This window comes from Oryctolagus cuniculus, chromosome 9, assembly GCF_964237555.1.
Source record: "Oryctolagus cuniculus chromosome 9, mOryCun1.1, whole genome shotgun sequence".
In the NCBI taxonomy this organism is placed as follows: domain Eukaryota; kingdom Metazoa; phylum Chordata; class Mammalia; order Lagomorpha; family Leporidae; genus Oryctolagus; species Oryctolagus cuniculus.
Genome location: NC_091440.1, coordinates 128,895,188 through 128,907,831, shown reverse-complemented (window position 1 = coordinate 128,907,831; position 12,644 = coordinate 128,895,188). Strand labels below are relative to the sequence as shown.

General features: G+C 45.1%; 1 protein-coding gene across 2 annotated transcripts in view; it reads left to right on the top strand.

Annotated features, from left to right (window-relative positions):
* The window catches only part of PKP2 (plakophilin 2), a 107,014-nt gene that overhangs the window by 38,429 nt on the left and 55,941 nt on the right, over positions 1 to 12,644 (top strand). For both annotated transcript variants that reach the window (XM_051850923.2, XM_051850924.2), the window contains exon 5: positions 8,127 to 8,334. In XM_051850923.2, the coding sequence (XP_051706883.1) occupies positions 8,127 to 8,334 (208 nt within the window). The remainder of the gene's footprint in view (positions 1 to 8,126; positions 8,335 to 12,644) is intronic.

The following is a 12,644-nucleotide window of genomic DNA, read 5'->3' as shown; positions in this document are numbered from 1 at the left end:
TGTGAAATTCTAGGATTCACAAGGGGGCTGAGTTTGAAGTCCCAGCACCATGATCAGACAGATGACCTTGGGCATGATACTTTCTCTGGCTGAACCTCAGCTTTCTTGCCCGTACAGTGGGAATAATAGCGCTGGTAGCGAGAGTTGCTATGACAGTGCAGCTGGGTGATGGTACACCTTCTAGCCGTTATAGTCACTCCGTGCATGTCAGCAAATGCTGGTTCACCCAGGGAGTGTGACACCACGACCTCAGTGGTCTTAGAACGTTGTTTCGCCTTACCTCTCATGTTCACTCAGTCTTTAAATCCTACTGATGCTACTCCTAAAAGTGCATTAAATTCACCCACGTCTTTCCCTTGCTCCTCAGTGCTGCTGTCCTGGTCCCTGTCACCACCATCTGTGAATCCAGCTGCCTCCTAATTAATTTCCCTGACTTCATCCTATCCACTCCTAATTCAGTTTCCTCACAGCAGCCACGGAGACCTTTCTAGTAACTGTCTCCCTTGGCCGTCGGACACAAACCAAATCTGTTAATTTAATCTGCAAGACCCTTCTTCACACGGTCTTATTTCTTTACCTGTTTCACATCTCTTTACTAAAGTATTGATTGCCATAAAAGTCTTGTAAAGCATTATCATAAAACTAAACTCAACTTCATTATTAAAAAAAAAAAAAAACTCGAGATTTTAAGAAACAGAAGAGGAAAAAATGTGTAAACAGTCTCACCATTGTTGTCATTTTGATTTCATTCTATACTTTTTTAAAATTATATACTTACATCGCTACAATCAAATTGAATATGTAGCTTTGTTTTTGGGGTTTCTTTTTGACTGATTTTGTACATTCCATGAGGATTGGATGCGTATTTTTAAATTAACATGTAATAGTTCATGGGGTACAGAGTTATATTTTAAGACACAGTATTTAGTGCGCCTGTCTCCCTATCATTTCTTTATGTTTGAAGTCTTCGTCGCCTCTCTTCGAGCTCTTGGTTCTTGTGAATTACCCTGCTGAGCTATGGAACGCTGGAACTTTGGGTACTGGTTTTCTGGCCTTCCTCTTTCTTCCCTCCCCCACCCTTCAGGGACTCCAGTAATCACTGTTCTGCATTCAGATCAACTTCTTTCGGCTTCCGAGAGAACATGTGGTGCCTGGCTTACTTCATGTAACATGATGCCCTTCGCTTCCATCATTTTGCTTCAAACAGGATTTTATTCTTCTCTATAACTGAGTAATGTTTTGTCGCGTATATGTACCGAGATCTCATTATCCATTCTTCTACCAGTGGGCGCCTCCGTTGTTTCTGTGCCTTGGCTCTTGTGATAGTGCTGCAGTACATCTAAGTGCAGGGTCACTCTGATAGCTGAGTTTCTCTGGACGTGTGCTTGGAAGGGGCAGAGCTGGGCCATATGGGTTCTTTGAGAAACCCATACAATGATCCATCACAGCTGTGCCATTTGTGTGTAAGGGTTCCATTTCTCCACATTCTCATCAGAATTTGTTATTTTTTTTCCTTTTTAGTAATAGCCTTTCTGACCGGAATGAGGTATTATCTCATTGTGATTTTGATTTGCATTTTCCTGATGGCTAGAAATAGTGAACACTTTTCATGTATTTGTTGGCCATCATAGTTCTTCTTTGGAGCAATACCTATTTTATTTGTCCATTTTTAAATTAAATTATTTTGTTGTCAGGTTATTTTCAGTTCCTATACGTTCTAGATCTGATTCTTTGTCAGATGAACGGCTCGCAGATGTTTTCTCCTACCTGTGCTGTCTCTTCGCTCCGTTGATTGTTTCCTTTGCTGTGCAGAGGCTTCTGCGTTTGGTGTCCTCTGTGGAGGTTGCTTTTTGTTTTGATTTTAGCAAGCATGCATCAATGTTTGCTTCTTATTTTAAAATATGCAAAATAGCAGCTCTCACTCATGACTCATGGCTTTCCGCCTCTCCCGGATCCCCTAATCTCATTCTCTTTATGCCTACATGTAAGTGGAAGTGCAGAGACATACCAACCTTTTGCAGCAATTTAATGTGGACAGTTAATTGTATGCTAGTGGCTCCCATGTGCTATGAAACTGCTGTGTGCCTGGCACGTGGTTGCTGACCTTTCACACCAGTTCCCCTGTGATTGATGGGGCAGCTACATGACTAATGAAATGTCTTTCAGTTCAAACACTGCCTCTCCAATGGAAACTACGGCGTATGGTATCGGATCACTAATCATCACCCTGTCTTTCCCCATTGCTGGATATTTGTGGTTTCCTAGTTTTCGCTATTATAAATAGCATAGTTACTATTTTTGTATGTTAGTCTGTGTCTGCATTTCAAATTATTTCCTAATGAAGGTTCCCTGAAATGACTGTTGTAAAAGTGTTGACACATCCTGCCAGCTGCCTTCCTGAAAGGTTATTCCAGTTGTAGGGAGTGGTTAATTCTAGTGGAAGGGGAGGAGAGAAGGAGAGTGACTTTCCACGGAGGAGGTGACACCTGAGTGGATGTTGCGGGATGAATAGTGGTGGAGAGGGCACAAGACAGGTGCAGTGGGCAGAATATTCCAGACAGGGGAAGGAAGCGGGCGTGGAGGCGCCGTGTGTGAGGAGCCTTCGCCTTAGCAGAGCTGTTCTTGTGCTTAGTGGCCAGCGTGTAGCCTGTCAGCGTTCATTTGATAGTTGACAGGAGGGAATCAGAATAAAACTAAAGAAAAAGTTAAAATTCTAACGGGTGATTCTACCCTGTCATTTAGTTAGGAAGCCTCCCAAATGAAAGCTTTGCCTTGAAGTTCTGAAACATTGATTTCTGTCTACTTCTCTCTCTTCCTTTCTCCAAAGGGAGAAAAAGTCTCCTGAGTATTCATGATGACTGGGAAAGCCAGCAAACATTTGTAGTCCTAGTTGCTCCCCTGAATTTCAAGGGACAAGAGCAGCACATTGGCCCTAACGTATGTAGCAGTCTTCACCTGCCATCCTCTCGGGCCGTGCAAGGAAGGGGCCAGTGTTGCCGTGTAGCGGGTGAAGCTGCCGCCGGCAGTGCCAGCATCCTGTAGCAGAGCCTGTTTGAGTCCCCACTACTCCACTTCTGACCTAGCTCCCTGCTGATGTGCCTGGGGAAGTAGCAGAAGATGACCCAGGTTCTGGGATCCCAGTATCCTTGTGGGAGACTGAGAGGGAGTTCCTGGCCCTGGGTTTGGCCTGGACCAGACCTGGCTGCTGGCAGCCATTTGGAGAATGAACCAGTCAACCATCTCTGTTTCCATCTCTCCTCTCTCTTTAATTCTATCTCTCAAATAAATAAATAAATACTTTTTTTAAATGCAAGAAAGAACATGGCCTCATTTTCTTCGATTTAATATGATTTATATTCATTGGGTTGATAAAATGGAAAAAAGTAACCAAAACCTATTTCAAAACTTGGGATAAGTGCCAGACGCTAGAGAATCAAATTCTATAGAAAACAGAGCTTTAGCCGGATTTCAGCTTTTATCTGCGCGCCGGCGTGTCTGCAGGTCCCTCTTTCCAGGCTGCAGCAGGTGCTGAAAGCCACAGGGATAAAGGTGACAGGGAGAGGGAGCCCGTCAGAGTGGCCACTTCTCACTAATCCTGTCACAGCAGCGTGAAGTGCAGTATGGCCCGTAAGCCATTTCAGGTATTTTGAAGAAGGCAACTTGTAAATTATAGATTAAGTTAATAAAATATTTCTAAAGCTGCTACAGCGCTTCGGGACAAACAGGATTTTCTTTTGCACCTGATGTGTTGACTGTTGCTGTGAAGATTTGGGCTAGCTGGCATTCATTCATGTATTTCATAAAGTATGAATTTAACCACTTTAAAACCTAGCTATGAGAGAGAAATGAAGAACATCACAGAAACAGGAATTAGAGGTTGTTTTAAAGCAAGTTGTGCTTTTATTTATTTTTTTGCTTTGAAGGAAATATAATAACAGGAATAGATGAAATTATCAAATGGATGATGTTTTGGGCCAGATTTAAATGATAGTGAGAAATCTTTATCCTTAGCATTGTCATACACATGTGTTAGAATAACTGTAGGCGTAGCCCAGGAAATGGCTGTGGCCAGTCTCCCATCTCTGTCCTGTTCTGCAGAGATCCCTCTGAAGGGCTCCTTCCTGCCAGCAAAGATGCAAGGCTGTCAAAAGAGAACTTTGCTCTCAAGGTTCTTGTGCACCATTAATTTTAAAATGTGTATAAGGGTTTAAAATGTGTGTAAGGGTTGTGGCGGAGCAGGTAAAGCCATTGCCAGCATATCATGTGGATGCCAGTTTTAGTTCCAGCTGCTCCGTTCCCATCCAGCTCCTTGCTAATGTGCCTGAGCAAGCCTTGGAGGATGGCCCATGTCCTTGGGCCCCCGCCCCCACATAGGAGACCTGGAAGAAGCTCCTGGCTTCTGACTTGGCTGTTGCAAGTAAATCAGTGGATGGAAGATCTCTTTACCTCTCTCTCTTTCTCTCTCTCCATCTGTCTGTCTCTCTCCCTCTATCTCTGTAACTCTGCCTTTCAAATAAATAAAATAAATGTCTAAAAAAAGAAAAGTAAAACGTGTATAAAACTCTTAATGCTATCAGCAGTAAATTATGGGAATGGAAGGAGGCAAATATATTATTTTTGCTTTATTATTTTGACTTTTATGGTTACTATGCTGTTTAGATTATTTTACAGTCCAGACTTTTTAATATAATTTTTAAAAATTTATTTATTTATTTGAAAGAGTTACAAAGAGAGAGGGAGAAACAAAGAAAGATACCTTCCATCTGCTGATTCATTCCTCAAATGACTGCAACTGCTGGGAGTGGGCCAGTCCAAAGCCAGGAGACAAGAACTCCATCTGGGCCTCCCACATGGGCGCGGGGGCCCAAGCATTCAGGCCATCTCCTGCTGTTTTCCCAAGCACATTAGCAGGGAGCTGGATTGGAAGTGGAGCAGATAGGACTTAAATTGACACTCACATGGGATGCCAGTGTCACAGGCAGCTGCTTAGTTGTTGCAGTTGATTTCTCAACAATGTTGCAGTGGATTGTTTCTGAGAGGAGGAGCATGGTGGGGGCAAGAGGCGCAGAGTCACCACACAGACCCCGGGAGTCGGGTGAGAGCAGGCCTGAGGCAAGCAGCCCGCAGACTCGTTTATTTCAGTTAGTGCAACAGCTTATATAGCCAAGACCAGCCAATCTGGTCAAGGGGCGGTCTATGCCCCAACCAATCACAGCCTGTTGCCAGGCAGTTTCCAAAGCCATCCAATCACAGCCTGTTGCCAGTCAGACTCTTGTTGCCAGGCAGTTTCTGAAACCATCCAATCACAGCCTGCCGTCAGTCAGGCTCTGTTGTCATGTGGTTTCCAAAGCCATCCAGTCACGGCCTGTTGTCAGGCAGTTTCTGTTGTCAGTGGCCGTCTTGGCGTGACCTTTTCACCTCAGTGGCCATTTTGGCATGAACTTTTCATCTCAGCGGCCATCTTGATATGACCTTTTCACCTCATTGCACCACATTTCCCCCTTTTCGTTTATTTTTGAGCAATAGGAGGCATGATTCTTGGCCATACCATTGTTGACCCTTTTCCATGTGGTCTCCATACACAGCTGTGCCTGTCTTAGGTTGTCCCCCAGGGGATCTTACCTGTCATTGACTAACCAGCGCTCAAATCGAGAGACCACGCTTAGTGTGCTGCACCACAAAGCCAGCCCCTGTCCTGACTCCTGACTTTGGTATCCGACTGCTGGTCTTCTCAGTTTGAACAAGGGAATATGTAAAATTGGAAGACTCTGCCCTCTCTGCCACTTCTCTGTGAAAGAGAGGCCAGAGTCTGACACAAGGAAAATATGCAAATAAGCCCCTGAGCTGTGTGCACAGCTCTCCCGTGAACGCTGACTGCCAGCAGCTACTGCATGTTTTCTTAGCAGTGAATTCAAAGGAAACTCATAGCCACTCAAGAAAACCAATTTCCTAGACATTTCTGCATTAAGGTGATGAAAATGACTGAAATCTTGCTTAAAATCTCTTACCAAAAACTTAAACATTTGAAAACGGGTTGCAAGTAGAAGCCTCTGAGAAAGAAGGGTCGCAGCCCTGTGTGTAACTCTTGATTGCTTACAAATCACCTTGCTCAGATGCGCGTTGTTCGTCCTCGTTTTCAACATTCATAGGTTCCTTTATTTGAAAGTCAAGGGGAAGGCCGGCGCCGTGGCTCACTAGGCTAATCCTCAGCCTTGCGGCGCCGGCACACAGGGTTCTAGTCCCGGTCTGGGCACCAGATTCTGTCCCGGTTGCCCCTCTTCCAGGCCAGCTCTCTGCTGTGGCCCGGGAGTGCAGTGGAGGATGGCCCAGGTGCTTGGGCCCTGCACCCCATGGGAGACCAGGAGAAGCACCTGGCTCCTGCCATCGGATCAGCGCAGTGCGCCTGCCGCAGCGCGGCCGGCCGCGGCAGCCATTGGAGGGTGAACCAATGGCAAAGCAAGACCTTTCTCTCTGTCTCTCTCTCACTGTCCACTTTGCCTGTCAAAAAAAAAAAAAAAAAAAAAAAGAGTCAAGGGGCCTGTGCTGTGGAGTAGCGGGTAAAGCCGTCACTTGCTGTCCCGGCATCCCATTTGGGCGCCGGTTCTAGTCCCGGCTGCTCCTCCTCTGATCCAGCTCTCTGCTATGGCCTGGGGAAGCAGTGGAGAATGGGCCAAGTCCTTGGGCCCCTGCACCTGCGTAGGAGACCAGGAAGAAGATCCTGGCTCCTGGCTTCAGATCGGCACAGCTCCACTGTTGCGGCTGAGTGGGAAGTGACCAGTGTGTGGAAGACTTCTCTCTCTCTGTCTCTCTTTCTCTCTGTAACTCTTTCTTTCCTTCTTTTTTTTAGGAGTTTCTTTATTTATTTGAAAGGCAGAGTTAAACAGAGAGAAGAGAGGCAGAGAGAGAGAGAGAGAGAGAGAGAGAGATCTTCCAACTGCTGGTTCATTCCCCAGATGGCTGCCAGTGGCCAGAAATGCTCCAGGTTGAAGCCAGGAGCCAGGAGCTCCATCCAGGTCTCCCACATGGGTGGCAGCGGCCCAAGCAGCTGGGCCATCCCCCACTGCTCTGCCCAGGCCGTTAGCATGCAGTTGTATAGTAAGCAGAAGAGCCAGGACACAAACTGGCTCCCCTTCAGAATGTTGGTGTTACACGCAGTGACTTTACCCGGTACACCCCAACTCCAGCTCCAAAATAGGCATAGATCTCTGAATCCAAGAGCCATCTAATTATCTAATTTTCTTTTCCATTTCTAGTTCTGGTACTTGGATATTTGGCAGAAGGAATATTTTATACATAGCACATCAAAAAAATTATAATGTTCTGTGAGGGTGGCTCAGACAATTCATGGAAAATGGAATTAAAAGACATTGACTTAGGTGCAAAAAATTTTTGAAAACCATACTTACAAGAGATCTTCAAAAACTTTATAGAAATGCACATTATGTAAAACCTATCATTTTTTGCACCAAAATCTTCTAATTCCACTTTTGCTTTTTAAAATTTCACTACTAGGAATTTTAACAGTCGTAAAGATTGTACATATTTATGGAGTAGTATGTAGTATTTTAATACATGTATAAATTGCGTAATATCCAATCAGGATATATTTCTTTATGATAAAATATACAAAATACTATCTTCTGGTTTTATTTTTTAGTAGAGAAATTTTTCTATAAACTATTTTGAAATACATTCATGTTTACCTAAAATGCTTGCATAATTTATATGAGTCTTTTTAAATACTGAAAGCAATTGACCATAAAAATAGCTTGCATTTGGGATTAGTTTGCATTGCCAGGAAGGTTGCCAGGGTAAATAAATTTTTGTTTCTAGTATTGGTGAAGGTGATTTATATTCGTTCCATATTGACTGCAAAGTTAACACTTGCCCACCATTTATCAGTTAACCTTCCCCTTCAGTTATCCTGGTGATCGTTACTACCTTAGAGCCAAGGCTTTGCATGTCATACAGTGTGAGACTCAGGTTGTGTGACAGACAGAGGTGTTGAGTGGTAAGTGTTGAAGTCAGTGTCAGTGAGCTCATGTGTTCGTAGTGTGCGGCGCTGAATGTCTTGATGCACATCCGGATGAATAGATGTCTGAAGTCTGCATCCACTTCTTCCCCAGGTCAACCAGCTGCGTGGCATCCCCAAGCTCCTGCAGCTTCTCAAAGTTCAGAATGAAGATGTGCAGCGAGCCGTGTGTGGGGCCCTGAGAAATCTGGTGTTTGAAGACAATGACAACAAGTTGGAGGTTGCAGAACTAAATGGGGTACCTCGGCTGCTCCAGGTGCTGAAGCAGACTCGAGACCTGGAGACAAAAAAGCAAATAACAGGTAGTGCTTCCTGAGCATTAAAGGGCTTAACACAGTACAGCCCAACCAGGTGTGTTAAGTCATCTGTTTTTCTTAACGTTTCCTGGAACAAGTGATTGATGGGCTCATTGTTATCCAAAGGAACATTGTTACCGACTGGCTTCGAGTCCAGATGCCAGCCACATTTGAATGGTTTTCTGATGACAGAGACAAGATTGTGAAGCTTTTGCTTAATATTTTTTAATTAGAAACTCTGTGCCTTTTACTAAATGTCTTTAGAATGACTTGTTGACAATGTTGACTGCATGAAAAGTCTGCATAAATTCACCAACAGCCAGCTTTGCAGTTTGACGGCATGTCTGAGGTTTCAAGTGTTCAAAACATTCTGAAGAAAACCAGCAAGAATCTCACCCATTTATTTTTGTTGTTTACCAAACAATCAAGCTGCTGTATCCATGCGAAGAAAGTGAAATGGAGAGTCAGATAGTTTCCCGGTGCAGGTGTGGAGCCTCCTGTGGCCCTCAGCCCTCGGCCCACACTCGCTGTACACCTCAAGAGTGGTGTTGCTGAGCACAGCCGTCATGCGTGTTGGCTTGCAGAAACTTCAGTAAGCATCGTCAGTGTCTGGGGGGGCAGACACATTCCTAAACTTAATTACTACAAAACAACTCGGGGTTCAGGGCACCTACTGGATCGTCATTCTCAACTTTTTTCCTAAAAGACATGAATACTTTTTAGTATGTAAAATTTTGTTTAAAAGTGGTGTTAATCGTTGACAGTGTCCTGGTAAATACTTACTTTAAAAGGAAGTGCTCCCTACATGTCATTTTAAATTGAATTGAATATGTTCCGTGTTCTGCCTTCCTTACTTCGTTCTGTAACAGTTTTCATCCTTTCCCACACATTGTTTTAATTATATCGTCTTCGCATATCACATCTCTTCCCGTGACATGGAAGGTTGTACTCGTGCCTGTCCCATGAGAGGTTCCCTTCCATATTGGTGACTCATCTTACAGTGCCTGCAGAAGCTTGCAGGTGTCAGGCATAGAGAATCATAGTATGTTAAGGTTACAGATTTTGTTTTTCCATGTCCTAAAGCAGGAAAGATAGCAGATTTAAAGCCAGGAGCCTGAAGCTTCTTCCAGGTCTCCCACTGGGTGCAGGGACCCAAGGACTTGGGCATCCTCCCACAGCTTTTCCAGGCCTTAGCAGAGAGCTGGATTGAAGTAAGGTAGCTGGGGCTCACACTGGCACCCGTGTGGGAGGCTGGCGCCATAGGCGGTAGCTTTACCTCCTGTGCCACAGTGATGGCTCTGGAACCTAACATTTGCAACGTAGTAATGGAGGTGGGCATTTGACTGCCTGTTAGGACACCTTTGTCCCATATCAGAGTACCTGTGTTTCGTACCTGGCTCCCCTTCTGACTGCAGCTTCCTTCTGGTGTGCACTGTGGGAGGCAGCAGTGATGACTCAGGTAATTGGGTCTTGCCATCCGTGTGAGTCACCTGGATTGAGTTCCCAGCTCCTAGGTTTGGCCCTGGGTAAGAGCCGTTGCTGGCATTTGGGGTAGCAGATAAGAGCTCTGTTTATCTGTTTCTTTCTCTCTCTCTCTCTCTTTTTTTTCCTCTCTCTTCTTCCCTCCCTCCCTCCTTTTCAAAAGTGGAAAAAAGAGAGCCCTCTCATTTGCCTGCCTGTTTATTCATGAAGGAAGTATATTTCACTGTGGACCTTGAAGGAGAGCTGGGCTTTGGACTGATGTTAGGAAGAACAAGAGGTGTTCCTGGCAAGTGAACAGCAGTGCCAAGATAGAGGCTGGAAGAAGCTGCCGGTCGCACAGAGGGAACTTGGAAGATAGAGTGATTGGAGTTAGGGGCGTGGTGGTTGGAAAGTTTGGGAGGGCAGGTGTGTGTGTGTGTGTGTGTGTTTCAAGGGAATAGTCCACTGACTCACACTGCCTTTCCTCTTGCTCGGGCAATAGGAAAAGAACACTGTGATGTTGATGCCATAGAAACCATCCAGGCATCATTAATGATCTGGAGAGCCGATACATGGAATTGGCTGTGCAGTACTGAGAATTTCTGGTACAAGCCAAACATCCTGACTGGAGAGTGTTCATTACCTGTTAATTGAACTGAACTGATACTTGAGTGATTGATGTACACCCTTCTAAGTAACTCGCTTTGGCTCTGCTCACAGGAGTGCGACATAAGTGCTTTCTCTGCATGTTCTGAATCTTTCCTTATTGTTCTGTTTCTGTGGCTTTTTACTGAGCCCCTGTTATGCGTGAAGCTGGGACTTTCTATTTTGCATCTCACCTGACAGCTGCATAAGGGGTGGGAGCATCGTTGGTGACTTGCATATCGTCACTAGGAGGCCCAGGGGTTAAGGACGTTGTCCAGCGTTACCGTGCTAGTGAAGAGCAAAGCTCGGTTTAACCCGCTTTTATCTGGGCGTCTTGCTACCCCATCCCATCTGTTCCTTTTGGGACACACAGTCACCCCTTTTCTATTTCGTTTTGGGGAGGAACTGTGTGTGAGTCTCAGATCAGAGAGCTCTACCTGGCTCCTCTGTGACTCTTCCTCTGCCTGTTCTTGGCCTCTGCGTTGGTCCAAGCCATCTTTATTTCTCACCTGGCCCCTGGGATTCAGCAGCACACATTGCCAGACAATCCTCCACTCTGTCGAGTGAGTTCTTTCTAAAATGACCCTCTGTGCCTCTGTGCCTGTTACCTGTAAGATGAAGCCCCTGCCCCGTAACATCCCACACAAAGATAGATGATGAAGCCCAGGGGCCCTTGGTAGCAGTGTCTGCTCTCAGTCCTTCCAGCTCAGGATCTGCAGGCACGTCCGTTTTCTTGTCCCACTGTCTTGCTCTCTGCTATGGTGTTGGACTGGACCACCTGGTGAACCCCTTAGTGTTCAGTACACACCTATGGAATTCCCCTCTCTGCAGCATTTCAGATGCCACGCTTTCATACTTTGCTCTCGGCCCCCTCCCCCCTGAACAGAGTTCTGCAGGGAGGGGCCTCCCTGAACTCCCTTGCATCCTTGATTACTCACTAGGTCGCCACCTGTGTCGTGCTTGTGTATTTAACGCAGTGCTAACTGCATTGCTCATGTGAGTTTCTCAACAACTCTTCCTGTCTGGCTCAATGTAAATCTGGTCCCTGTGGTATTTCTAGGTTACAAACAAGGAAGAGAGTCAGGTGTGCTTTCAGAATAAAACTCTGAATTTCAGGAGGGAAATATAAAGCAGGAACCGTGTGTTTCTGTGTATGAATAAGAAGTTCAACGTCAGAACTTTATTTCCTCAGGAAGAACACAAGTTCACTGCTCTTCTGGCGTTCTCAGTACCACCCTAAAAGGGAATCTTCCCTCTTTCGGTGAAAGGACTTGTGTGTGGCAGTGTTGTTTTAATTGAAATGAGAATAGCACATTGTAGTCCATCTTCAGGGTTATCGAGGAGCATTTGCTGGAGTGAGCAGGCTGTGCCTTGGTCGAAAGCAGAGGGAGCACGATGAGAAGGAACAGGGGTTCTTGTCCATCCCATGCACGTTACATAAGGAAGAGTCGGGATGACAGTCAATGAAGCTGCTAAAAATACAGATTGACCTCTGCACATTTTATGGAGGTATCTAATTGGCTTTCTGCATTTAAGTAAAATGTCAAAAAATGTGTCAGTATAAAAAAGTCTGTACTTTCTTTAAATAATTCAGTGTTTTATTCTGCATTCAAAATATACTTTTTATGTAACTTGGAATAAATAGCCTTTTAAAGAACTTGATATTCCAGGTGAGACTTTAAAAATTTGGGTGAAAGGAGGTATAGATCTATGCCAGGGAAATTGTAAAAATAGTAATCATCATCGCTATGGGGCTGGTGCTGTGGCAGAGCAGGCAAAGCTACCAGCTACAGCACCAACATCCATACGGGCTCTGGTTGGAGTCCTGGCTGCTATACTTCCCATCCAGCTCTCTGCTGTGGCCTGGGAAAGCAGTGGAAGACGGCCCAAGTCCTTGGGCCTCTGCACCCGTGTTGGAAACCCGGGTGAATCTCCTGCTTCTGGCTTTGGCTTGGCCCAGCCCTGACCATTGTAGCCATTTGGGGAATGACCCAGCAAATAGAAGATCTCTCTTTCTCTTTCTCTCTCTCTCTCTCTCTTTCTCTTTCTCTTTCTCCCTCCCTCTTTCTGCTTCTCCTTCTCTGTAACTCTGATTTTCAAATAAATAAATAAATCATCAAAAAAAAAAAATCCTCCTCTTGTTCAGTGGTCATTTTGAAAAACAAGGTTAAAAAGAAGCACTTCTCTCTTGTCCTCTCCACTATTACCAT